Source organism: Tauraco erythrolophus, chromosome 14 (genome assembly GCF_009769465.1).
Source record: "Tauraco erythrolophus isolate bTauEry1 chromosome 14, bTauEry1.pri, whole genome shotgun sequence".
NCBI classification, from domain to species: domain Eukaryota; kingdom Metazoa; phylum Chordata; class Aves; order Musophagiformes; family Musophagidae; genus Tauraco; species Tauraco erythrolophus.
The window spans coordinates 20,361,957-20,389,688 of record NC_141478.1 but is presented as its reverse complement, the minus strand read 5'-3'; the positions used below and the strand labels follow the sequence as shown (position 1 = coordinate 20,389,688).

The window sequence follows — 27,732 nt, the reverse complement described above, 5'->3', positions numbered from 1 at the left end:
ACAAGAATGTGCAATTAGTGACTTTTTTCACTTGTTACCATGTGCTAATCAGAGAAGAGAATGTGAACTTTGCATCTCGTAGCATAAATTGTTTATTTCTCGGTAAGTTTATGGCAAACAATGATTTTGTAAACCAAGTGTAAAGCTTTCTCTTTTTGCCACTCAAAATATTGCCACGAGAGTCCGTTTGATTAAAAACTGTTTTATTAGTACAATAGTGCTGATAATCTCACGTGACAATAGAATGCCTGTCGTTAATCTGGGCACGTACAAGCAGACGTCATTTGAAAGTTCTGCACACTTGGAAGTCTGTAGGAGCAGGATACAGTTTGCTGAACTTCAGAGGCGTAAGAACTATTTTTTTCTAGCGCAGGAGTCCCAGGATTCTCCAGAAGGAATTCCTTCCATCTGATGCAGTTGCCTTTGGATCGCTTTGTGTGTTTTTGCTTCACGAACAGATCAATGATGATATTTTTAGTCTCCCACAGATCTTTCATGTCTTACAGACAGTTTTGCTTATTTGATGAAGTATGTCCAGCATATTTTAAAAGATAACAACTCTGACAAAAAAATCCTGTAACAGTGATACCTATGTATGTTAGGAATTATTTTCTTGCCAGATGTTGCTATTTTGGCCTTAGACATTGGTGCTCACAGAGATCTTAGAAAATGTGCACTTTTTTGATAGGATAAATGTCTTTAATGTTTGTTCACATAAAAATCTTAACTATCTAGGCTTTTTTGTTTTCAAGGTTTTCGTGGTTTTGTTTTTTATGACCGCTACAGACTAGTAAATTTCCTTTATTGGGACAGAGGGATTGGTTTTTAAAGACAAAGGTTGATCTAATGGTTGCTTTTCAGGAGGTGCTGATGATGCTTGATAACTATGTAAGGGACTTCAAAGCATTGATTGACTGGATACAGCTACAGGAGAAGCTAGAGAAAGCTGATGCTCAAAGCAGGTAATTAGATTTATATTTTTTTTTAATCTACATCCAAATACCGTCTCATAGTAACTTCATTTTGTAGCAGAGATTCAGAAAATAGAACCAATTTGAGTATTTGCTCTGGAGGTTGGAACTAGATGGTCTTTGAGGTCCCTTCCAACCCAAACCATTCTATGATTCTGTGAAATTTTCCTTTTGGACACAGTTGGTGTGAGGACATAGAGGGGATTTTATTCTCCCTGCTTGTGTTATCAGTGAACAGCTGTGCTGGAAATGGTAAAGGGTTTGGAAGTACAGTATCAGAAAGGTAAAACTGGTTACAACATCATTACAATTTGTGCCTAGTGTTGAATTTGTGCCTTGATGCCTAAGTTTTAGCGTAGTGAGGTAAATGAGAAGTAAGGTTTTGCTAGTATAATTTGTGCCTGTAGAAGAAGGGAGACTTGTAGTATATAGAATCATAGAATCATGGAGTGATACACTCTAGTTCTTCCATTTTTCTTTGTTGGGTAGTGAGTTCAATTGCTCATCTGCCTAGGTGGAGACAAAAAGTAAACTAAACGTGACAGAGTGGTTTTGTTGTTTGGTTATAGCTTGTTAATCCGCTAGTAGTACTGGAACCAGTTAAAAAATAATTTACGTAAGTGCTTTTCTGAATCTGTCTTTGCCAGCACTGTGTTCCACAAGTTTGATTTTGTTTTTAATTGCCTGCTGTAATTTTCGTGTAATCAGATGGCTTCAGGAGCAAGAGTTAAAAAAAAGAAAGAAAAGAGCATCAGCTACAGTGAGATGCATAATGAAACTGCTGCCCTGGCTTCTGCCTCAAACTGGATCTGTTTGGATGAGAACATTTTATGTCAGTGGCAGTTAACTTAAATCAACCTGTTCAATTATCTTTGCAAGTACACATTTGTCAGCAAATATTATTGCTGACAAAGTTTGGTATGTCAGTAGTATAATAGGAGGAGTGGATGGTGATATATTTGGTTAGTTCGGAAGTTTTTGATGTACTGGAGATATTTCATACCTGTATTAACCTAAGCAGCATTTCAACTGTATTGAATGCTCTGTTACACAGCATAGGAAAACACAGAGCACCTGAAATGGTTGTGGCCTTTTTTAAGCATTGTTATTGTCACTAGAACTAGAAGATATTTCCAGTTGTACCCCAATCCTTTCCTTTTAAGTGGTTGGTTTGATATTTGGTCCCACGCTGACGTGTAAAATAAGCATTGCAGTCTGGAGAGTGTGTGCTCCTTTTCATAGGGGTCTGGCTGATACAGTTTGGAGTTGGTGTAAAAACAGTTGCCAAGATATATGATGAAATTCGGCAGTGCTCATTAGTACTTTGTAGCCTTTGTTGGTGCTGTTTTTCCTTTAAGGTGCTAGAGGAATAGTTGTTGTGGATTTTGTTTTTTAAACTGTTCTTTCCTGGATTTGCAGACCTACTTCATTAGCCTGGGAAGTAAAGAAAATGTCTCCAGGACGCCATGTGATTCCAAGTCCATCAACAGATAGAATTAGTGTGACATCAAATGCTCGGAGAAGTTTAAATTTTGGGTATGAAACCAGATCATAAGTTTATTAAAACTAAACTGAGGATTGATTTGAAGGAGAGTTCATGAATACACTGTTTTTCTATAGTAATCAATATATTGTTTTGCTGTATTAAGTGTTATATGCAATTACTTACATTCATGAAAGAAAAGCATATGATCTGTAAAAGAAAATCATATCAAGGACTTAATTTTTTACTTACTTTGTTATCTATTTAATTACTGGTCATTCTAAAAACCTGAAGATAAAATACAATTAAGGTATTTCATGTTATCTGTTTAACTGTTTCAGTTCTGGAGAGCATGTGTGTGTTCAGTTCAAATCTTTCTCAGGGTGTGTTTTTTACATCATTTGGGTGTGTTGGGATCTAGAGCACGTGCTATACTGTTTCATAAGTGGTTACAATGTCCTCAGCAGAGATGTAGTATGAGAATATTTGGTCAGTACCTGTGAGTATTGAGGTCTCTTAAATTTTGAATATCAAATATTTCTACAAAAATATTGCAAAGTGTGTTTTGTGGAAAAATTGCTCCAGTTACTCTTTGTCTAGATGTATGTATTGATACCTACCTGACAACATTTGAGAGATGTCTGCTTAAATGCATGATGGTAGGGGGAAAATACACACAAGTAGTCAAATGAAAAATTTGAATCTGGTGGAAATCAATGCTCTTTTGTTAGAACACCAACAACAGCTCAGCTTAACAATGTCTTTCAACTAAGCCTTTTTTTATATGTAATTACATGTTGCTGTTGTTGCTGGAGCTGTTTTATTCACCATCACAGGGAAATGTGACAGGGAAATTAGCAACTCTGTGTGTTAAAGCAGCTAACAACAAGATGACTTGTATGTCCTTCAGAATTGCAGACTTGTTCCTAGAGAAATTCAGAGTTTGGGTGGTCAGTGTTATTGGGACCTTTCTGAAAGTTAATAGAATGGCCTTCCAGAGTTACAATTTATTTTTGCTAAGTAGGTAATAGAAAATAGATCTATTCCTTTATTTACTTAACCTTGGAACAGAGTGCATTGTGGGTTTGTGTGATCTACATTTACAATTAAATCTGCACTTTTTTGAGCTTCCTGCCCGTATGCTTTGTTAGACTCCTCATATTAGTAATGGTTGCAGCCCATTTTGTACAGTTGATTGATGAAATAAGGCCGGACCCGGGAAGGTGCAGTAGAAGAGCTGTTATATTTGGCTGTAAATACTTAGCATGTGTTTATTTCTATGAGTTTGATTTGCGGTATCAGAGAATGTTTCCTGTGGGATCTGTTCATCCATCTTTTTTTCTGGGTTTTTTTTTTTCAGTCATTAGGCATTTTAAAAATGTTAATCTGAGAATTCAGCTTCTTGTTAATTAGTTTCATTGACTACTGAATATGAGGAGTCTCACTTGGAGATATTTCTCCAGGTGCAGCACTATTTTCTATCTTCTCCTGACTTTTCTGTGACTGAGAATATGCAGTATGCTATTAAGGGAGTTACCTAATAGAAACTAAAAAAACCCCACCCCATCTGCTGATGTATCACTGCATCCCTGTTTCTGTGATTAGATATACTTATTTCATGAGTTGAATTTATAGGGATTTTGCTGTTGAGAAATGCACTGAGGCTTTAACATTCAAGAATTACAAATTTCATTTCTTAAAACTGGAAAGACAAAAGGAGACAGGCTGTGGGAAAAATTGCTATAATAAGCTTTTCTTGTTGTTTTATAGTAACCATTCTGTTACTTGATAGACACTAAAACCATCTGTGACTGTCGTTTAGGAACCCTGCAGTGACAATTTCTGCAACACGCCTGGCTCCTTCTGGTGTCAGTTGGGCGGATAAGGTAAAAGCCAACCATGGAGCTAGAGCTGCCAATCCTGAGCTAGCAACAGCACAAACCTGTCTGCCGCCTCCCGCGCAGAAGTCAGCACGGAAAAATGGCAAGTCTCTTTACGTGGCTTATGTTATTTTCACAATCTGTGGTACAAAGTTAGTTCAGAGTGTGGCAACCTATTTTCAAACAAAAATTAAGTCTAATTTTGCAAAATACAAAGTATTGAGATAAAAGATTAATGCAGACTTACAATGTAATAGTTATGTTTGAGGCAAAGTTGTGTTTTCTTGTGTAGGTAACGTTGCACTGTATTTCCACTAACAAGAATTTGATCTGTTAAAATAAGCAGTATATAACACCCTGAGAAACAACAGGTCTTTGGTCACAAACTGACAATCTAACTGAATGCCATTTGGAATGGTTTAACAATATCATAATACATGCCCAGGAATCTGTAAAAGAGCTCAAGACCGTTTTATGTGTCCAGGGAGACAGTGTTATTAGAACTGTGCTGAAGTAACAATTGATGTTTTTTTCTTTGAAGACAAGAGTTAACACATCTGGTTATGAATTGTTTCTCTAAAGATTCTCCTTGGAGAATGCTTGATGCAGTGTCTTTTGTTCTGGAAGAGATTTGTTTTGTCGTGGACATAAAAAACTTTACCATTTGGTTTATAAAGTCAGTTTCTTTGCACACACTGGAACCTTGAGATTGTCTTCAGAGATGCATTTTTTTCCTTTTTTTTTTTTTTTTTTTAATGTATGATCCCGGATGACTTTCTGCAAAATCAGCAGGCAGGATGTAGAAATGGATATTCTGAAGAAATTAAAAAGAAAAGTTCATAATTTGTTTTTTTTTTTAAATGAAAAATTACTGGAAGAGCATGTATGTATATAAGATAGTTGTATGTTCAACCTAGTAGTAGTATAAGTCATGTGTAGTGGTTTGGACACTAGTGGTATGTTACGGAACTAAAATACCTTGTCCAAGTGTCCTGCAATTTAACATAGGTGAGTTCAGTAGCACGTGGATTCTTTTGCTTGGAAAAGGACAATCAAAACCATACTCTAAAAATGGTTGTTTGGGTGGGAATTGGTCGATGCTGTTTGCGTGAGGGAAAATCTTGCTGTATATAGTTGCAGTGAGCTGCTTAAAGAACAGTAGCAGTTTGGCTGAGTTTTCAACACTGTAACTGAAGGTGAAATTCGACTTTTAATTTTTACCTGTAGTTGAAGCTATTCATAATGAAACCTTTTTCTGTTGATTATTGCTCATATTAAAGTGACAGACTCCAAGCTGTTGTTAAAATACCTTTATTAAGGATTCTTGTGCCTATGGAGAATTTTAGTAGCTACACAGAGAATAAAACTGATCTGCGCTCCCTATAGATAGCATATGTTTAAGAGGCTAAAAGGAAGAGAACAGACTTTATCCTTATAGTTTTAGGCATTTAAAGGACTGAAGAGTCAGTGTTGTGCTGTGTTTTATTGGCTGTTACATGCAGCTAATGAACTCCAAAAAGAATGAAACCATTTAGGTCCTGTAGTACTGACCTGTAAGTGTTCAGTAATTTTCAAAATCAAATGTATTATACAATTCAGACTTGAAACATTTCGTTTTAAGAAATAAGTCATTCCTTCTAGCGGCTTTGTTTATTCTTAAGAATCTCTTATCTCTGACATTCAGCATTGGAGAATTTAAATGATTTCCTTGTGGCCGAATTGTAGTGTTTTTAACAAATCAAATTCTCTGTAGGAGCATGTTCTCCTTTGTACAGAGGCTAGAATCACTTTGGTAGAATCTAATTAACCTCACTGATTGGAGCACAAGGGAATCTGTGAAGTTTACACAAAGGGAGTCACAAAGGCTCTTCCCATGCATTATTGAAGCAGGTATGAGGCTTGTGTGTCATCTGCTCTGCCCGTTCACAAGCTAATGCACTCCCAGCCGCTAGGTACATTCAGGCCCTGTGGGAGGGAGGGTTCCTCTTGCCAGCCTGTAATGCTCTCAGGCCCACCCTGCAGCCCAGCTGGGGCTTACAGCGCCAGGGTTTCCCTCAAACACTTTCTCTCCAGTGGTTTCCAACAGCATTATCATCAGGTCTCACAGTGGTTTTGTCAAGTGGATGAGTGGTATGATGCTATATCTGTTTCATGGTTGATGGAATTTCCAAATTTAACTAAGTAAGTCCTTAGGGAGAGAGAAAATGCATTATTTTTCCAGATATTTCTTTAATTATTTTTTCTGGGTGCGTAATTAAATGAGGTTAAATAATCTTATCTCATTTCCCTCATTAAACTTACTGTTGCCCTCAATATTTTAATGAATTAAAAAAAAAATCTTTCATGCTTGAGTGTTTCCTACAATATGAAACATAGTCTAGTCTTATTGTCTGACCAGTTTATAGAAAGAAAAAATGTTGGTTTAGTAACTGAGTGCACAGAGGCAATAGCCTAGCAGGAAATTAATTCCCAGGTGCTCGTGGTAAGAGGCGAGATAGGTGATACAGATTTAATGTGCGTGTTAAGACTGGAAGTAAGTGTTTACAATTAGAATAATTATTTATTGTTTGTACATAAGAGAAGGGACAGTCAAGAATGTGTAAACTTCTCAGAAATATTGAATGGTTTTTGCTGTTGCCACACTGGAAATCTAGTTTTATTAATTATTATTATCTCTCCTTATTATTATCTCTCCTTATATTAGTTGCTTATGTCCATAGTTGTGAATAGCTGTTCTTTGTAACGCAGCTAAGACTTTGGACTTTGCAGGACATCCAATCCTCTAAAGTAACTGTCCTGGTTTGGGCTCAGACGTGCTGGCACCTGATCTTGTGGAAGCACGTGTCACTTCTGCATGTTGGGGGCAAATTGCCAGGATGTCATCACAAACAGCAAAGAGCAGTTTATTCCCGAGTTGTCAAATTCTTAAGCACAATTTCTATTGAAAATTCTACATTAATTCTCTTTTTTTTAATGTTTTGTTTGGTTTTTTTCCCCCCCTTACGTTTTTAAGTGACCATTAAAAGTCATCTAACAACATCTCTAATTAAAGTCTTGCCTATTAACTCACCATCTCTTGTTATGGTTTGTAAATTTACTGCTTCTTTCACCACTACGTTTTCTTTTTTTTTATTATTTATTAATTTTATTTTATTGTTCTGATTTTCATATCTTCTGCCCTGTATCTGTGTTTTGACTGAACTCTTGTTTCTAAATTTGCTTCCAGATTCTCAAGTAATCCCGATTTTCCAAAATGCCTCTCAAATACAGTAATACTACTTTAGATTTTTTTAAAAAATGGGGCTGAAGTTTAGTAAATGTGTGGGGAGGGTCAAATAGACTTTGGTAGTATATTACTTGCAAGCAAATTTTTAAGAAGGGACACGCATCTCCTGAGGTAGAACTCCTAGGAGTTTTGCACATACCTACATTTGTCTTACTGATGTTGCCAGTAAGGCTGCTTGGCCAGTTCTTCCAGGGGGAGTAACTGTGAAAGAAGGTGGCCCTGGTGGCTACGAGGGCCTCAAGCTAACAGATGGCTTGTCACTTCCCTGTAATACAAGAACAAGCAGGGACAGGGAAGTTCAAGTGAAACTAGAAGAATGATCAAGGTAGTCATATGAATTATTCATTAACAAAACTCGGGGCGTAATCAAACCCAGCGTGTGATACGTAGCATGAAGATGGCTACTGGGCTGTATGAAAAGAATTCCAGGCTTAGGGCAAAAAAGTGAAGGAAGGGCAGGAGGGTGATGCCCTACTATTAACTTTCCTTCAGAATGTCAATAAACATATTAGCTTTGCAAACTTTTTCTTAAAAATGTGCCTGGAAATGACTGAATACTAAACTGATAAGTGAATTAAAATGAACAAGTAAATTCTTGTGCACAGCTAGTTGGCAGATGGCATAAAACTGTTAAATGCATGCTTGCATTAGAAACTATTCTATGTTTAAAGAATTCACCAAACAATATTCTTTCAAACACAGAAGTGTATTTCTGTGCTGTTAAAATAATTGGATGAGTCTTCAGTAATAATTACGAATCTCACAGTGAACAAATTAAAAATTGAACATGCATGGCTTCTAGTAAAAGATTCATTCTTATTGTAGTTAGTTGATCATGGCTTTGCCATGCTCTGAATAATTTTATTTTGATTAAGTCTATCGTTTTAGAGAACTAAGAAATATGCTGTGAAACAAAGAAACAACTGGGCAAGGCAGGCAGGTTTTTTTTTTGTGACAGTAACTTCAGTAGATATTAGTAAAAGATATTAGGAGGTATTAGAACAATTGTTATTAAGATATATATAAGACTAATATATCATATTATCTAGATGTTAGTGAAACTATGTTTCGGTAGTAGATGCTACTAAAGGGTGTCTCCTGATCTTTTTTAATGTAGAAAAGATGCCTTATGTAAGAGCTGACTTCAGTTTTCAGAAAAAGTTGAAGTGAAGTCTTGCAGCCATCTTGTTTCACAAATAACAAGCAAAGGAGTCACCATCCGAAAGTCTGCTTTTTTTGTGGATTTCAGCATTCTACTGAACAGTCTTTTGTTGTCTGTATTTTACTTGTCAGGGAATTTCTTGGCCAAATTTTATCGTAAGCTGTGTACAGCAAAATCTTTGTGGTCCTACCAGTTACAGAAGTCCATAGGGTAGGAGCAGCTGTGATATCCAAGGGGCCTGGGCAGTCCTTGTTGTCCCATGTAGTACAGGGCATTACTCTACACCGCCTGTGTGCCTGGAGCTTTCTGCAGTAAATCTGTTTGTGATTCTTGTGGAATTAAAACCCTATTCCCTGGAGTATTGTTGGAGATGAGATTGTCTCTGAGAGGGTAATAACATGATTAGATCACTTGGTCCTGTAGCTAATAGTATTTTTTTCCATATAAAGATGAAGAAATTAAAATAAAGCCAAAGTTGTTTACAGGGGTCAAATTAAAAGTCTGTGGTAAAGCAAAAAATATAATTGTGTCTTTTTGACTGCCATTCCCCTCTCTAATCAGTGGTGCATACTGAAGGATGTACAACTGCACATAGTGGGAATGAACATAGAAAAGCTTTTTGCAGAGGTATGCTTCTCTGGTTACCAGGAGTAACCAGAGTAATCTGAAGAGATCAGCTATAGTCATTCACACAAAGTTTTGGAATTTTGTTTGCTTTAAAATATACAGCAAATTTTCTGAAGCAGAATAGTTTCCACAGTAAATATAAAATTGAATTATCTTTTTGTATCTGTCATCAGTATTGTTAAGGTTTGTGAACAGTTATATAATTATGTAAAAACAGCTCTTGCATGAGCTGCTCAGCTAAGATATGTTTCACTACACTCCTGTTAACTTCACTGGTCACTCATGGTTTACTCCGGGCTGCTGTGTTTCCTTCTGAGCTGTTAAAAGAACTCCGTAGTTAAACGAGCACGTAATGTTTGTAAAATGATAGATGTCAAAGGCAGCAAAGTATGAAAGTGCCATTACTTCTGGTTTAGCCTAGTTTCCAGTTTACTGGTTCCTGCTGATGTTGAACATCAGTTCAAGTCCACCAAAAGGTAGTTTAGTCCAGCAGGTACAAGGGTTTTATCTTTTACCTAAAATAGTCGTTATTTTTATTGGCAGTCGTGTGACGTGCTGCTGCAGTGCTTTGTAGTGTAGCACTTCCAGTGAAAGTGTGGTACCAGAATTTCTGTACTTGTTTTAGAGTTGCCAGAAACACATGCCCTGGAGGGAAATTAAAAAAGACTCAAGGATTTTTGACCATGAAAATTAGATGCTAAGACAGGTCCTTTTTAAAGCCAGTTGCTTTAAAATAAACATACATGTTCTGAAAGGAAGAAAAAATATTTTATTCTCTCTTCTCCCTGTGGGTGTGTTGACCTACACGTACATGTTATTGGCAGTCCACAAAGATGGATCACTTCTTGTAACCTGACCATCACGTGTTCCTTCTGAAAGCAGGTGATATTTTTAGAGAGCATAACACTTTTATCTTATTTTTTTTTCAAACACTTTATATTTTGCTTTGAAAAATCAGATCTTTAGAAACACAAGTTTTAAGCCAATCTTTAAGTTGGTAATGTGCGATTCATCGTAATATACAAATCATTCCGTTTTCTCACCACCCTGGGGTGTTTCAGTTTACAGTTTTTGACAACTGAGTAACTCATATTTATTCCTATTCATATTTATGTTGAACTTTAATGTTTGAGCTCTGATCTTTATGTCTGAGCTACAGGACCATCTTTGTAAGTAAAAGCTTTAGAAATACCCAGAGAATGAATTTTGTTATACGAGTTCTATTCTATACTAGAGGTTTTTCTCTCTGTAAAGCAGGCAATTTAGTGTTGGTTTTTTGATTCTCTACTCCTCCAGGTAAAATTAATCTCCCGCACACTTCTCTTCCTGTATGTGAATGATCCTAAAAATACTGCATTTTTATTATCAGAACGAAACAGATAGAAAAAGTAAACAAAGTATTTCGGGAAGAATAGTAAGCTAAGAAGAACAAGAGTGTGGTTGCTTTTTTGTGCTATACCATCATGTGAAATAGCAACATAGACATGAAAAGCTTGAGTAGCTGTTGGCATTTTTCACATGGTTTTGTGTGTGAGCAGCTTAGCTTCTTGAAGCAACAGAACTGGTCCCATGAATAGAGGTGTTCAGTGTTTGTGAAACTGATAGCACTTCTTGAAGTAAAAAGCCTTTGTTAAAGAATATTTAATTGATTTTTTTTTTATTGATATTTAAAGGGCACAGTTTTATCACACAACTTGTGCGATAGTGAATAAAATAGTCGTTTATAATACTTCTGTTTATAAGTCTCCCTTTCTTAGAATGGGGTGTTTTATTTTTTATCTAGATCAAAAGGATGCAGAGGGCTGGGAAACAGTTCAGCGTGGAAGGCCTGTTCGATCTCGATCCACAGCTTTGGCAACAAAGACTCCTGTAGCTGCAGAATCACTGAAGTCCAAAGGTGACAGTGACAGAGAAAATGTCATTCCACCACCATCAGAGAATAAGTGTGGGAGTTCGATCACTGACAGCAGCGTGTCCAAAAGCACGGAGCTTGTGCAGAAGGATCCTTTACGTCAGTCTGAAGGTCCTCTTACTGAAAGGACTCAGGTCAGTAGAATTTTGAACCACTCTCTAACCTTAAATCTGCAACTTTTTCTTTAAAGCGTTTTCCAAAAGTAGTATTGTCTAGAACTCTTGTTCCCTAACCAGATTGGAAAGGGATTTTAAAATAACAGCTATTTCAGTTATATTTATGGAAACGCATTAGGATGTTGGTACGATTAGGCAAGTTAAAAATCATGAGATGAACTGTATATTTTACAACACGGTGGACACGTTTCCTGTGTTTTCCAAAAACTCAGTGTTAGTCACAGCTCCTATATAGAAGATTTCCAGCAGAAAGATCCAACTTTCACTAGGTTATGAGCAACTGAAATATAGGTGGAGTTATTTGCATCACTCACTGTAAGGTTGCCAGGTATTTTGTTAAAATCCTTTTGACTAGTGACTTTAAAAGTCAGTATGATACATTTTGTGAATTTTGCAAATGCCTCTTGTTAGTTCACAGCACACGCCTCAGAAGACAATGGGAGCACTGGCACACCATTGCAAGGAGATTCCTTACAAACCGTTTCTGAGATGCCTCCAGTTCTCACAAATACAGACTGTACTACAAAAACTCTGCAGATTAGTGAAGGCTCCTCCCTGATCGCTGATACTATAGACCAACATCAAACAGAAAAAGCTAAAATTGAAACTGAAATGGATCCCTCAGACATTTCAAATGTGAGTGCTGCCAGATTGGTAAGAAATCTTATAAGATTTCTGAGTAAATAATAGATATAAGCCTTAGTTTTCTCATTCTGTATTGCATTGTGTTTATTGTTAGCCTGCTGTAGAAACTGTAGAAAAGTCTATAAGGTATTTACTGTAGAAGAAGTGAGTTGTTGCACAGATGCTTTTTATGATAGGATTTAATTCTAGTAAAGTTTCTGAACTTAAAGATATAAACGCATTATTTAAAATAGAGAGATCTGTGCTTTCATTACTGTTTTTACATATATGTTTGCCATAATTTTTCATTTCCTTTCACTATCAATCATTTTAAATCAGGCTTTCATTGAATTCTTACTCCAGTTTTGCTAATTATTCAAACTGGAAACACATGGGATGTCAAAATTCTGTTAGAAACAAATGTAGACCTCTGCCTTTTGAGACCGGCTGAACTGCTCTCTTGGGTCTTCCCATACAACTAGCAATTTGGAGAAATGCCATTCTGAAGCAAATGTGAAGTATTCTGTTACTATGTGGCTTCCCACATAGAATGTCCTTTCTTGTCTGTAGAATTCTGCAGGTTTTGAGGCGTGCCTGCTTTATTGGGATTCTCTGAGTGGAGAATTGCAGTAATGCTATGTAAAATCCAGCTTATAGTATCAGGTTATGTTTTGTTTAGTTTTTTTTTCAGAAACTAGATTAAAATTCTGATTTGCAGAAGTTTTCCTGTAAATTGCTTTTCTTTTAACAGCTTTTACAAACTGGACTCTTGTTAAGTAATTTCCAAGTCAAGTATCTGTTTATTTTTAGAGCTGATTTCTAATATCTCATCTGCTAACATTGTTTCAGATTCTCAGTTAGTAACAGTTCGGGATGCTGGCAGTTTAACTGGATCTGTGTCTCGTGTGAGCATTTTACTGCTCTTATTTAGATTTCTTTGAACACTGATTTGTGTATTGCATCCGCATCGTGTGGTGGCCGGAGTGGAAATGAACCAGTTAATACTCGACATCAGAGAAGATGACAATCAGTCAGCATGTCCAGGCTTACATTCTTGCCTAACTATCTTGGCATTTCATGTTGAAAACCAAGCATAGCCTGAGATTAATTTTTATTAATTACAGGAAAGTTTCCACATAGAATTCATCTGCAGATCCTTTTTTATCTTTCAATAGTACTTTGGAGCATGATTCCTTTTCTGGAGATAACAGCAGGACATGCCATTAATGTTTCAGAGTATGCATTGCTTAGTCCCCAAGACTAGGTATTTAAAAAAATAATTGGAGAAGAACTGTCTTAGTTGCTTTTAATGACAGTGTTTGTGTAATGCTTTTTGGAATAATGAGGACAGTAATTAATTTCATAAGTGTTTCATGTGGCTATTAAATGATTTAATAGTTGCTAACAGTTTTCGTGGGCTTTATATTTCAGTTACCTTCACGAAATACAGTGGTAAAGGAACTACAAGTAATTAGAAGTTGAACAAAATATCATATAATTTATATTAACTATATGAAAGCCGCTTTTTTGTGCCTGCTATTGATTCTGCTTTTTTGTTTTGTTTCATGTCTCCTACAGTCTATGGCAGAAGTCCTTGCTAAGAAAGAAGAGTTAGCAGATCGCCTGGAAAAGGCAAACGAAGAAGCCATTGCTAGTGCTATTGCAGAAGAAGAGCAATTAACTAGAGAGATTGAAGCAGAGGAAAACAATGACATTAATATCGAGACTGACAATGACAGCGATTTCTCTGTGAGTGTTCAATTTATTTTGAAGTACCCAACTTCAGGCTGTCTTTGATGTCAGCAGAGTATGAATATCGAATTTGTTAGGGTTTGTTTTTGCATTAATGCAACCTGTTTTACATGCAAATAAATGAAAGTGTCATGAAATAATTATGCCATGCTCTCTAAGGTATATTTTTGTCTTACTATACTCAGCAGCACAGTGCTGCTGAATGGTACAAAGTCCTCTGATGTTGCAGTCATTGTCCTCCTGCTTATTTCTGTGTGCGAAACTGGCAGAGCTGGGACTTGTTATTTTCATTGCTGCCATGCAGGAGCTTCTCTAGGTGAAGGAGAAGTCTCCTTTTCTACTGTCAGAAGCAGCATCTGCCTTAGAGATGGCTAGTTCAGTTTGGAAATGGTGCCGAATATTGCTGAGTGGGCACTGTTTAATATGTGTGTACACCTGTGCATTAAGGTTTGTGTTTTTACTGTCTGCATCATGTTAAATTTCAGGCTGGTATGGGCAACGGAAGCATATCTTTCTGTGGTATGTCTATGGACTGGAATGATGTTCTGGCAGATTATGAAGGTAAATTTTCATAGATTACTGTGTTTACATTGAAATGACAGCAGTGTTTAGAAAAATGGTCGCTTTACTCATGGCTAGTGAAGGTTTTAGATCCCCCTAACATCTAAGTATTACTCCAAGTTTTATTTTTTTACGTTATTTGCTTATGAAAGATGAACTTGTGTGTTCAAGCTGTATCTATGTGTCTTTGTTCTTCAACTCTCTTCCCCATCTCTGTTAGAGTTTTAAAATTTGTTGTCCAGTTTTATCTTAGCATTTGGATAAGAGTGTAGTAAAATCATTAAGCATTGAAAATGCACAGGGATTAGAAATGCCTCAGTGTCTGTTTGCACCTTCCTTAGGCTGAAGAGAACCCATTTGAGAGAGAACTTCAAGAGGACTACACCTCAGTAATTGCACTTCTCCCAGAAAAATGTGTTTAAATTATCCAAGTCGTTATTTTCTTTATGTACAGCTCGTGAATCGTGGCGCCAGAGTAATTCTTGGGGAGACAGAGTGGAAGAAGAGCCCGCACGTCCGCCTGGACATGGAATACACATGCATGAGAAACTGTCTTCACCGTCACGCAAAAGGTTTTAGAGTTGTTACCTGTCTTCATTAGCCAGTGAAAACAAGCAGCCAGCCTCATGGCTGCATGAAACTGTTCATAAATCTACTTTCTTTAAGTCTATGAGTGGAAAGCGTTACAGAAATAAATACGTTATTCTCATAACGACCTAGACTTGTTATACATTGTCTAGTAAACAAAGATTTGAAGACTAGAAGAACAGTATTTATGTTTAGGGGAAATAATTGCCCTCCAGTGGCCTGTTTGTTTCTCTCACTGAAAATGATACAGAAACGTTTGCAACACTGTCAGTTAATATTGTCTCACTTGCTTTTGCTTTGTTTTGTTTTTTTTATTAAAAGAACAATAGCAGAATCCAAAAAGAAACATGAAGAGAAACAAATGAAGGCTCAACAGCTGAGAGAAAAGTTACGTGAAGAAAAGACACTGAAGCTTCAAAAATTAATGGAGAGGGTAAGTTTTCTGTCATACAAGAGCCAGTCTGCTGCCTTTCATTAGAGGTGTGGGGTTTTTTTTCCACATGGTCTAGAAATGTCAGAGATTAAAACTAGCGGTGAAATGAAATTTTCCTCTGAATCTGAGTTCACATGGTTTTCACAGATGACTCATGCATCACAGGTGTTAAAGCATTATTTCAAATCATAAACTTTTGCGAGAGTGTTTCTGACAAATTACACTGACTCAGATTCAGGGCAGGAATGATAAAAGGAGAAATGTGTAGCATGTAGCCAACAAATGCTAAAACTCTGCAAACTGAAGCAGTTAGCAAATCAGTATACTCTGGGTTAAACTTAATGCAGGCTTTGTGCAGGACATCAAAATGTTTTATTACTCTAAAGCTTCAAATATTAGAAAAATCTGAGGAAAATTCAGACCCTATTTGCAGTTACTGTATTGGTAATGAATTTCTGCATTATACATAGGAGAAAGATGTACGGAAATGGAAAGAAGAATTATTAGATCAAAGACGCAGGATGATGGAGGAAAAATTACTCCATGCAGAATTTAAACGTGAAGTGCAGCTACAAGCAATTGTGAAAAAAGCCCAAGAGGAAGAAGCTAAGGTAAGTTTTAAGGGGGAACTGTGTAATAGTTGTGCTTGTGTATGTTTTGTACCTCAGAGTACTCATGAGTAGATTGTGAAGGATGGTGCAAGTTAGATTACGGGCACGTGCGAACTGTGAAGCAGATAAATGCCGATCTCTGAACTGGACAATTTTTCCTCCAATACGAATTTAAAATTAATTAGCTGCTATTAGCCATCATGGTGGATTGGACTGGAGAAGAGCGTTTTTGGTGATAACTAGTCCTTCAGGAAGGAGTAGAACATCTGATTATCAATTTTCTGCTTTCCAGCATGTAGAATGAGAAGTGAGGGGAGTTGGTTGCTCTTCTGTTTTGTTAGACATCTGTTCTAGATCCAGCATTCTGTGTCCTTAAACAATAGTTCTCTTCCTGTGTTCTGTGCCACTAGTGCTGTCGAACAGGTGGAACTGCAATGGACGCGTGCAATGGACTTGCATGTGGCAATTATTCTAAAACGAGTGTTTTGTTTGGTGCTCTTCTGACTTTATTGTGTAATTTTGAGAGACAAGCGCTGGGTGAATGCTTTTTGGTTTACTTTATTCATATTACTTTGATAAACATTGTTGTGGTTTAACCAGCCATCAACTGAGCACCACACAGCTGCTCACTCACTCCCACCCCAGTCCCAGTGGGATAGGGAAGAGAATTGGAAGTGTAAAACTGAGAAAGCTCATGGGTTGGGATAAAAACACCTTAACTGGAAAAAAAAAAAAATTGTAAAGAAAAGGAAGATAACAAAGAAAGAGAAATAAAACCCAAGGAGGACAAGTGATGCAAATGAAAACGATTACTTACCACCAACTGACTGATGCCCAGCCAGCCCCCGAGCAGTGGCATCCCTGCCAACCTCCCCCCTGGTTTTATTGCTGAGCATGACATCATATGGTATGGAATATCCCTTTGGTCAGTTGGAGTCAGCTGTCCCAGCTGTGTCCCCTGCCAGCTTTTTGTGCACCTCCAGCCTACTCGCTGGTGAGGTGGTGTAAGGCCTTGACACTCTATAAGCGCTGCTCAGCGATAACAGAAACATCCCTGTGTTACCAATGCTGTTTTCAGCACAAATCCAAAAGATGAGCTCCATTCTAGCTTAGTGAAGAAAATTAACTTTATCCCAGCCAAAACTGGCACAACATTAATGAAATGTTATATTTTCAGTACTGTTTTTCCCAAGTAAAATACATGCATCTCCTTAAAACTGAAATGTTACATGAGATAGTGAGCGTGTATCCTAGCTGTGATTGATGCAGCTGTTCATCTGTAGTATTTAAGATAAGTACAGCAAAACTGGTTTAGCTGTTTTATTTAGTCACTGTTTGTGTCTCTTGGATTAAAATGATTTCTAGTTCGCCTAATTCGGTCTAACATACCTTCGTTATTATTTCATTACGCCGGTGTGACTTTTATAATCATATTACCTAAATCACACTTGCCATAATTCCCCAGCTAAAGAAATGTTTCAAGTATTGTGTCTGTTTAAACATGCAAGATCTGCTGCCTTTTGATGTCCTTATGTTCTGGAAATAAAGGGCCAGAAGGCTTCAGAGAAACAGCTGATGAGTAGCAGAGCTGAAGACCATGGTAACTGTTGCTGCCCAGTTGGTTATCTAAATTCCCAGTGCTTACTTCTTTACTGAACTATGAAAACCATTCTGTAAATAGATTCCAATCAGTAAACAAAGCAACAGTATTATCCTGCCACCCTTTACATGATCTGTTGTTGTCTGTCCATGTATCTTCTCTTTCCTCATTTCTTTTGTAGATTCAGACAGGACATGAACTTTGAGCACAGCAGAAAAATTTCTGTTTCAATCATAGGTTTGAGTATGGTTTATAGCTGATAAATTTTTGTGATTTTCCTCAATAACTTTGGTTCTAAAATTTTTATTTTATTAAATCGAAGTTAAGAAAAGAGTATCCAATCTGTATAAATTTCTAAAGCATTTGCATTTAAAAGCCTAAAGTTGACAAGAATTTTGTTCAGCAGCCTTGTGATGAGGACAAAATACTGATTACCTTCGTGAACCTTAGTAGCAGAAAAACATATTCTTTGATATTTTTAGTATACTTATTAAAGTACTTTTAGGTTAGCCCTTTCATATTATTATCTTCTTTTTATTCTTGTATATTGCACTTTCCTGTGGTTGAAAATAATAATATATGTTTCTGAAATAGGCTATACTGATAAGAAATATTAAGCCAATGAGCTTATTAAGTTTTTTTTCTTATTCATAGTATGTATAGTTTCACTTTTTTATTCAGTAAGTACCTGTATGTTTAAAGTTAGATCAGTAGACCTGTTGGATTCTACTAGAGCTTACATATTTTACCAATTTATCCAGCTGGGTCTCAGCATTCCATATGTTGTGAATGAGAGAATAGACTAATGGAGTCTCATTGCTGAGAAGACTGGGAAGATTTTCCTGGTATTTATCCAAAGTTTCCTATTTTTCTGATACAATTTAATGTCTCTTCTATATTCCATGGGCTATCCTGTTTAAAAACAAAACAAAAAACACAAAACCAAACAAAAAACCACAACCAAACAAACAAAAACAAGCAAAAACACCGACAAAAAACAAAGCCTTATTCTCAAATTAGTCGTTTTCCAACCCATTCTGGAGAAACGTACTAGTTTAGTCATCAAATGGATAAATAACAAATGGATCGAATTCGCTAAGAATGAAACTTACTTCGACTTCTCACATCTTTTCTTACACTTTCTGATTTATTGCAGGTAAATGAAATTGCATTTATAAACACCTTAGAAGCTCAGAACAAACGCCATGATGTGCTGAATAAACTAAAAGAGTATGAACAGCGCTTAAACGAATTGCAAGAAGAGCGTCAACGAAGACAGGAGGAAAAACAAGCACGTGATGAAGCAGTTCAGGTATAATGTATATGTAGTTACAGGGGGACAGTGGAATTTGTATTTGTTTTTCATTTTGGCTGTGCAGTTTTTGTTGCTTTCTATCTGCCTCCTGTGTTCAACTTAAGAAAAGTATACTCTAATGTTTCTCCTTTAAAATGTTTTAGCAGTCAGAGGGAGAAAGGTAAGTCTGAAAGCCTCTATAGCAGAAATATTGCAGATGCTGGGTACATGGTTCATGCCTGTCTTAAGCTTTTTTTCAAAAAATATTTGTTATTCTGTTATAAGAAAATCCTTTTGTTAAAACTTAGAGAGAGAGGTAAACAGAAAAATATTCCTTACCATATGCCAATTTGTCATAATTAAAATATTTTTTACACGATCAGTGAAAAACACAATACAAATGCGTTTGTGTTCCTGGAATCCTGGTGTGGGTTTTTTGTTTGTTCGTTTGGTTTTTTTTGTTTGTTTGTTTTGTTGTTTTTTCCCCAATACAGCATTCCAATACTAAGTTTTCCCAGCCTGATACATTCACTTTTTTGGCACTGTTCTCTATGTTAGAACCTAAACCGTAAGTTTTCTTCTTATGTAAACTCCTTCTCGCTCTCTTTGCGTACCTCAGATCACAACTGTACATCACCTGTGAATCCAGGTTCTGCCAGAGCTGAGTAGTTAGCATTAGCAGCTGGTGCTATCTCCTTCTTGAAAAATGGGACACGTTGCTGACTTTAGTGGCTCAGAAGCCATTTTTGAGACAGAAGGTGCTCCCAAAGTGTTGAATAAAACTCTTTTTGAGAGAATATGTTATTAAAAGTTTCTGGATTTCCAAGGGATGATTGTGTTATCAGTGAAAAGTACCCTTCCAGACCGTTTATGAAAAACCTGATCTCGGTGATCCTGTTCTTCAGTGTTACTCATTCTCCCTTATTCTAGAATGCAGCTTTCCTGGAGTCGTTTTGTGGGATTTTGGCTGTTTTTAACTTTCTTGTCTATACCATTTTTTTTTCAGTCCTTTCCTGGGTTGTGTAGGCATTAGGCTGTTCTTAGGGTGTAGCTGAACTAGAACAAACACTGCAGACAGGCTTTCAGTACTAAATCCCACTTAGGACTACACTGTTCTTTCCGTATCCTTTCTGCCAGACCAAGGATCAAGCTGATGCTTCCTGCTATGCTTTTTCCGTGCACAAGTTGCTTAACAGTTGAGTAAAGCCCTGCTTTGAGGTATGCTGTAGCTTCCCCTGCAGTCCTCTATAAAACAGTGTGTATTCCCCTCAAAAGGGAGCTTTTCCTGCACTGTTCTGGAGCTGGACCTACTTGCAGTAATAGTAACTCTTTTAGTGGTTGGTATAACTACAAACAAATAATTCCACTTCGGTGAACTGAAATGAATTGTGAGAGTTCTGGCCTGTAAGTGCGAATTTAACTTCATGCAAAAGGTCCTCAAACACTGGATGAAACAACACTTCTAAACATAACTACTTTACGTTTACTGTAACAGTGATGGACTTTTGCTATACATGGAATTATGTAATTTAAAATCACAAGGATTCTAAAAATGGTATCAAATTTCCGTATCTATGAAAACTGGGCTGCTCCTGTTTATCTACCTGAACAATGTCTTTGTCAACCTCAAGTATTTCTCATATGCATTTAATAAAATCTACTTGTTTCTTCCTGACACCAAATCCTACAGATTCACCTTTAAACCCATCTTTCCATCAAGCTTATTTTAACTTTTTAATTCCAAGATCTACTAAAGATTTTTTTTCAACTTGCTTTTCCATTTAGTAGCACTGGTACCTAATTCAAAATGTGCAGGCTGTGCTGGTGCACTCTCAAATGCAGCCTTAGAGGCCTTTGTAAGGAATGTCCAGCAGGACTAGTGTTTATTTTTATGATGCACTGGGTGTGTTCTGTAAAACAGTTTGCATTCTTGTTGATTTGATGGTACGGTTGTAGTAAAGTATGCCATATCTTGTCTTATTTATTTTATGAAGAAGGAAATTAATGTGTTCATGCAAGGCTGTTAATGAAACTTTGTGCAGGAAAGAATATGGTTACTGTGAAAGCCACAGTTTTGATTGTCCATGACCAAGCTATATTGTCTGTGGAGATGAAGACACTGCACTTAACATCATATTCACCAATATAAAATGCTGTGCATGAAACAAAAATAGTTCATTTATTTTTGTAGTTCTTCATTTCTTGAATAAAGTATAAGGTTAATGTTTTCTGCTTTTAATATGTCTAAATCTTTATAAAGCCAGTATTTAAGAATGCAAGGCCCTCATCTAACCATGTAAAAATGTTCATCATTCCAGCAAGTTTTGGTTTGTGCTAATGAAGTCTCATACTGTCTCCTAAAAGGAAGATCATTTATTTACCAGCATAGTAATGTGTGTTTACAGTGCTGGAGTTCGTGGCAAGGAGTCTATTAAAAAAATTATTTAAATACCTATTTTTCATTTGTTCTGTCATGCATAACAGACTATTTTTTCCTAAGATAAGTATTTGGAGAAGACATTAAAAATCCGGTTCTCTCTAGACTTCAAGTTAAACCAAATAATCATATTTCCTCTTAGAAGCCTCATTAGCTTAATGTGTACTAATAAATGTCTTATTTAAATATGAGGTTTCAAACATGCTTTATTTTTACATTTGTTGCTGATACAAGTGTAGCCATTCTGAAAGAAAGGTTTTTACAATACCATGTATAGTTTCTTAGTCAGAAAAAAGGAAAAAATAAGTAGGGAGAGAGAAATCATATATTCAGTGCAAAAATTAATTGTCAAAATCTGTTTTGTTTTATAACATCATTTAGGTGGTTTCAGAATCATAATTTAAATATTCATATTCCATGGGAGCTTATGTTATTTCTAAATCACCTCTATCCTGTAGGATGTTTAAAATGTTTTCAAAATAAATTTTTCATTAATGAACTAGTTTTATGAGCTTTTACAGTGGATGGACTTTTTTGAGATGAACAAAATATATGGCCAATTAATGCCTAACTTAGTTCATACAACTGTGCTTTCAGTGTGTGTTCAAGCTTCTGAATATACTCGTATTTTCATAGTATTCCTTTAATAAAAACACAGTTCTCATTCCATCATGAAAGATAAAATTCTATAAGCAGATGTTAAAATGCAGTTTCCGTTAATTCCTTTTTGTTTTTTCCTAAAAGAAAAGTTAGAATGTACTTTTCTGTGACTAGGAGCGGAAAAGAGCCCTAGAGGCGGAACGACAAGCCCGAGTTGAGGAGCTGCTGATGAAGAGGAAAGAACAAGAAGCGCGGATTGAGCAGCAGAGGCAGGAGAAGGAAAAAGCACGGGAAGATGCTGCACGGGAGAGGGCCAGGTAACTGTGCAATAATTTCCTTGGTTCCCTGCCTTGCACCCTTTTCCTTTCCAGCAAACTACAACTTCTTTATAGCAACAACAGTCCCTTCTTAGCTCTTCAGGCTTAGCGTTGTAAAAAGTATCATTAATAAGTATTTTTGATGAATGGTTTGAAAGAAGAAATCAGGTGAGCAATCACAAATTCTGTATTAGATTTTTGTATTCCTTAGATACATGCACAATATAACATGCAAAGCCGTATTTTATTATATTCATCTTAGTTTTATTGCTAACAAGACCTTTTAATAATTTGCCTTTTTCATATTTTAGCTTAGTTTTCAGAGAAAGCAAGATTAATGTCCCTGTGTTGCCCATTTCCCCCCCACTCCAGTAACTTCTGGACTTATTGGCATCAATTTGAGTTCACCTTTTTGTAGACACCAGAGATAACATTTGTGAAGCACAAAGCTGGGAAATCAGGCTTCGTTAATCTGCTGCCTACGAACTACTTGTTTCATGTTTTTGCCCATAATCAGAAGTTCATAGAGGGGTTTTCATATGGGCTCTGCTCTCTTCCTGTTGAGCCAAGCTTGAGGTGCAGAGAACGAATATTGGGTGGCATTGCGGTGTGTGGCAAAGGTTTACTTTCAAGTCTCATTCAGAAAAGCTGCTTTCTGCTTATTGTTTAATTTGCCAAATGCTGTTTGTATTCACCTCCTATTACTCCCTCTTTCCCTACAGTTCCACTGCCATAAGCATTCTGTAAAACCTAAATTGAAGTTACACTTCTCCTATGACAAGATGTGTTCACTAGCGGTTCTTTAAACATTTTTATTGTCACAGCTTGTTTTCTTTGAAGTTGTGAAGAGGTTGAATTTTTTCCTCCAAGTAGAATATTCAGAAATTTATTGATCACCTTTCATCTTTCAAAATCGTGAGTTATTCTACCTTGACATCATAAAGAGATTCAACTTTCAGTTGTTTAATGAACAATGATGTTTAATGAATTCTGGATCGGATCTGTGGCCTTGCCCAGGGCTTCATGGACCTTTCCTCAATATATTGACCTAAAGTCACAGTGAGACAGAGTGATTTGGAAGGGATCCCTCAGTATCTTATTCAAAGACACTTGAGGAAGATTAGGACTAACACGGAGAATTTTGGTTCTGCTTTTTTGGGAAGATAGGCACTGCATGTGTAAGGCTTCTTCATCTTTCTGAAACTGGAAGAAATCCTCACAGTAAGCAAATGTGAGATACTTGTCCCATTGACATCTTTGCCTTCTGAGGTCTTCTAGGGTTAGAACTCATCTAAGAGCTCCAGGCATATTAATTCTTTGCTCTTTTTGTTTAATCGATTTTGAATCTGCCACTTCGTTGCAGCTCATTATTTCATTATGACGTGTGAAGAACAGCAGTTTCCATTTATCTTCTGTTGAACCTGTGTTTCAGCAAATTTCCTCTGTATTTGCTACTGTAGCATTCATTTCAAATGCTTTGTACTTGATCCTGCAGAACCATGCTTGCATCTGTTTTATTTTGTCGGATGCTGATTATACTAGAGAGACCTTTTCCTTCCCCCCCCCACCTGAATACTTTTGAGAAAGAGTAGGAAAGAACGTATGTAAAGTATGTGTGGTGCCCTACAATTGAGTGATTCTTTTGTATCAGAATGGCCTCAGAGTCATTGAATCTCCTTCATAACAGTCCTGAGGTTTCTCTAACACAGTAGAATTAGAGGAGGATTAGAAGTGTCCTGGTTTAGAAGTTAAGGGAGAGATGTGCTTGACAGGAAGCTGGCTGTACTGTCCCTCCCATCTTGGACTTTGACGTAATTTGGTGGAACCTCAGAGTATCATTTGGTGTTTTGTTTTGTTGGGTTTTTTTCCTGCTGCTAAGATTTGACTCTTATCCTGAAGATTTAATACTTGCTGGAATGAGTAGTTTTTGGAATATCTGCTTAAAGTTTCTTCAGTATAAGCTTTACCATGTGCATCTGGTGGTGATTAAAGCATCTGTATGAAAGGAATAGTGTACTTAAAACTGACTTTAAAAGCCCCTCTGCCCTTATGGTACATTAACTTGGTTCCAGTAAGGTTTTAGATGTATTTTCAGAGTATTTTATATTCCAGAGAGTTGAAATCCATAATATGGAAAATTTTGTTCTTGTCAATAGGACTCATAAAACTGTATAATGTAACCTAATCATGTAAAAAGCATGCTTTTCAGAAGGGCTTGTACAGGAGTAATGTTGATGCTCTAGAAGTTGAAACTTTAGAATTTTGTTTCAAATGTTATTAATCCAAAGTATGTGATTATACTAATTTGTCGTAGTTTGTAGGATTAAACAAATACTTATAAAAACGCATACTGAAAGAAATAGCTAAAATAAGCTTTGTGTTTGGGTCATGTCTTAGTTATGATTTGTTTCAGCTCATGGTGTAGGTCAGGAGCTCTTTAAAACAAAAACAAAGACTGTAGTTCAGTCTTTCTTTATATACCTCAGGGGAGATAGCACATAAACTACCCAGTGCTCCTCATCCATCATCTCTTCCTCACCCCCCCTCCACACCCATGGTGGTTGGAAGAGTTCACTTAGACTTTCTGAAAGAACAATTGTGTGTAGTGTTTATCGTTAGGCTTGGTTCCTCCCGTCTTCCTTCCTATCTGCTTTTATATTTTCTGTGACTTTTCGTTTCAAAATGTTACTTTATCTGAGCCGTCTACTTTTACTGAAATGCCTTTTTTTTTCTATGAATTTTCTGTTTGAAAAAAGGCAAACAAACAGAAATCCACACAACACAAAAACCACTGCAGTTTGGATAATATTCTGTGTGTTATCCTTTCTAGTTTTGTCACTGTCATGGTTTGAAGCATTCATGGTTGAAACTAGAAAGGATGCCTTCTAAAAAGATGGCTAATGGCTTTGAATGACTGCTTCATTGCTCAGTTTTACTGAAAGCTTTCGTTACTCCTTTTGGCCTGTCGTGGTTTAACCCCAGCTGGCAACGAAGCACCACACAACTACTCACTCCCTTCCCTCATGGTGAGATAGGGGACAGAATCAAAAGAGTGAAAGTGAGAAAACTCATGGGTTGAGATAAAGAATTTTCAATAGGTAAAGCAAAAGCCATGCACGCAAGCAGAGCAAAATAAGGAATTCATTCACCGCTTCCCATCGGCAGGCAGGTGTTCAGCCATCTCTAGAAAAGCAGGACTCTCGTGCGTAATGGGAAGACAAAACACCATCACTTCAAATTTCCCCTCCTTCCTTCTTCTTCCCCCAGCTTCATATGCTGAGCATGACATCATATGGTATGGAATATCCCTTTGCTTAGTTGGGGTCAGCTGTCCTGGCTGTGTCCCCTCCAGACTTCTTTTGTACTCCCAGCCTACTCACTGGTGAGGTGGTGTGAGAAGCAGAAAAGGCTTTGAGTAAGAGTCAGCTTACAGAGTAAGCACTGCTCAGCAATAACTACAACATCCCTGTCTTATCGACACTGTTTTCAGCGCAAATCCAAACATAGCCCCATACTAACTACTATGAAAAAATTAACTGTATCTCAGCCCAAACCAGCACATTCTCCTCCCCTTATTCTATACCATTTATGTCATGCCCTGGTACCACACTATCCAAAACATCCTTGTTAACCAGCCCCCCCACTTCCCATCCTTTGATATATGACACAGATATCATTCTCTTAGTCTATGGACCACCTCTATGAAATGTCCGTAAAATGTCTGTAATGTCCATTGAGTTCATTTAGTCCATGACTTTGGGCTCTGTCATGGTGGGTGAGGTGGTGTGTTGGATGGAGTTACGGGGCACCAAAGCCAGCACAGGTCGGGTCACTGCTGCACTTGCAGTGCTTCTTCTAAAGCTTGTTTCCATTGATTCAGATGGTTCCTGCTATAGCTAATTCCTATAACATGCAACTCAAATCATAGGTTACAACAATTTAAAGGTATTTCCATTACAGTCTCCACCCCTGGTCTCTTTGGACCAGGTTATAAGGTTTAACATTGCAGTGAACTCCTCCCTTTGCTCCTAGCCTGGCTAGCAACAAGGGCTTCCTGCTATGTTGTGGGCTTATCCATGGCCACATGCTTTGAGGTGGTCCAGCATGACCTTATGCACAGCCACTCACGCTTCAGGGTGTACCTTCTCCAGCATGGACTTATCCTTGGGCCACAATCCCTTCAGAGGGGTACCTGCTGCAGCACGGACTTATCCATTGGCCACAGACGCTTTCAGATACACCTGGTATGGGCCTGTCCACAGCCACAGACGCTTTTGGGTGTCCTCCTCCTACATGGACTCATCCACAGGTCACAGTCCTTTCGACTCGAGTTCATACTGAAGTTCCAGCCTGTCCTGTTAACTAAGTTGCTTTTAGTTGTCTTTTCTACCTGAGCCATCTTCGTTTCATTTCTTAGGATGCTTGTTCTCCATTTCGAACATAAATTAGTCAGTATTATGCATGCTTTACATTGTTCCAAGCTTTCCCTGTACTTGTTATCTTTTGGTTAGAGATCGAGAAGAGAGGTTGGCAGCTCTTACTGCAGCTCAGCAAGAAGCCATGGAAGAACTACAGAAGAAGATACAACTGAAGGTATAAAAAGAAAAATACATCAACAGTGTAGAATTCGTGCAGAATTATTTTCTCTATGTGTGTTTTATTTGGTGAAGATGTTACAGTGCACTGTACAGTGTCCTGAGTTACGTAACTGTACAAGAGACTTTTATTTAGACTTTTGCATTAAGGAGAGGACCTTGCTGTATAACATACAGCGTGTAGTTGGGAAAGAAGAGGACTGAGCTCTACGGAATTCATTCATTTCAGAACTTTGAACATGAGAACAAGTAAACCTGAAATTTCCAAGAGAAGTCAAAGTAATTTGTAATTAAATCATGAGGAAAATCAAGATGTAAAAACCCTCACACTGTTTAGTGAAGACATTTCACCAAACAATCACACAGGGTGCTATCAAAAGGTATTGAAATTGAGCATGGCATGCTCTTTCCTTTTGTTTCATGAAGGGCTTTAGTTGTTTCATAAAACTGTCATAAGGCTTGAGCCCCTTGTTGTTCACCTGTTCAGCTGATTGACTGTCCAGTGGAGAACCAAGGTACCAGAAGTTTTGAAGATATCTCCATTACTTTTCAAGAGATGTAAAGACTTTTAAAATGACAAAATATATTTTTAAGATTCTGAGGTGGACCTATGTATTAAGGTTTCAATTAATGATAAATTATGTAAATTTTTATTCTAGGATGGTTTATGTATATGTACAAATAAATTTTCATTTCAGTGTTATTCTTTGCTCTGATCCCAGTGTGAAGCACCATAGCTACATTTACTTGCACTGTAAAACGCAGTTTTGTTATTAAATAGAGGTTCATACCCCAGCCTTTGATTTTAAATAATAGTTGAGAA

At 37.1% G+C, this 27,732-nt stretch overlaps 1 protein-coding gene across 1 annotated transcript in view; it reads left to right on the top strand.

The window, feature by feature from the left end:
• Positions 1–27,732, top strand: part of SCAPER (S-phase cyclin A associated protein in the ER) — a 159,477-nt gene that overhangs the window by 29,056 nt on the left and 102,689 nt on the right. Inside the window, exons 6-18 of the mRNA XM_086620331.1 lie at positions 862–962; positions 2,391–2,507; positions 4,277–4,437; positions 11,193–11,455; positions 11,909–12,133; positions 13,700–13,870; positions 14,359–14,434; positions 14,889–15,006; positions 15,344–15,455; positions 15,926–16,066; positions 18,823–18,978; positions 22,172–22,314; positions 26,826–26,907. Of these exons, the coding sequence (XP_086476457.1) occupies positions 862–962; positions 2,391–2,507; positions 4,277–4,437; positions 11,193–11,455; positions 11,909–12,133; positions 13,700–13,870; positions 14,359–14,434; positions 14,889–15,006; positions 15,344–15,455; positions 15,926–16,066; positions 18,823–18,978; positions 22,172–22,314; positions 26,826–26,907 (1,866 nt within the window). The remainder of the gene's footprint in view (positions 1–861; positions 963–2,390; positions 2,508–4,276; positions 4,438–11,192; positions 11,456–11,908; positions 12,134–13,699; positions 13,871–14,358; positions 14,435–14,888; positions 15,007–15,343; positions 15,456–15,925; positions 16,067–18,822; positions 18,979–22,171; positions 22,315–26,825; positions 26,908–27,732) is intronic.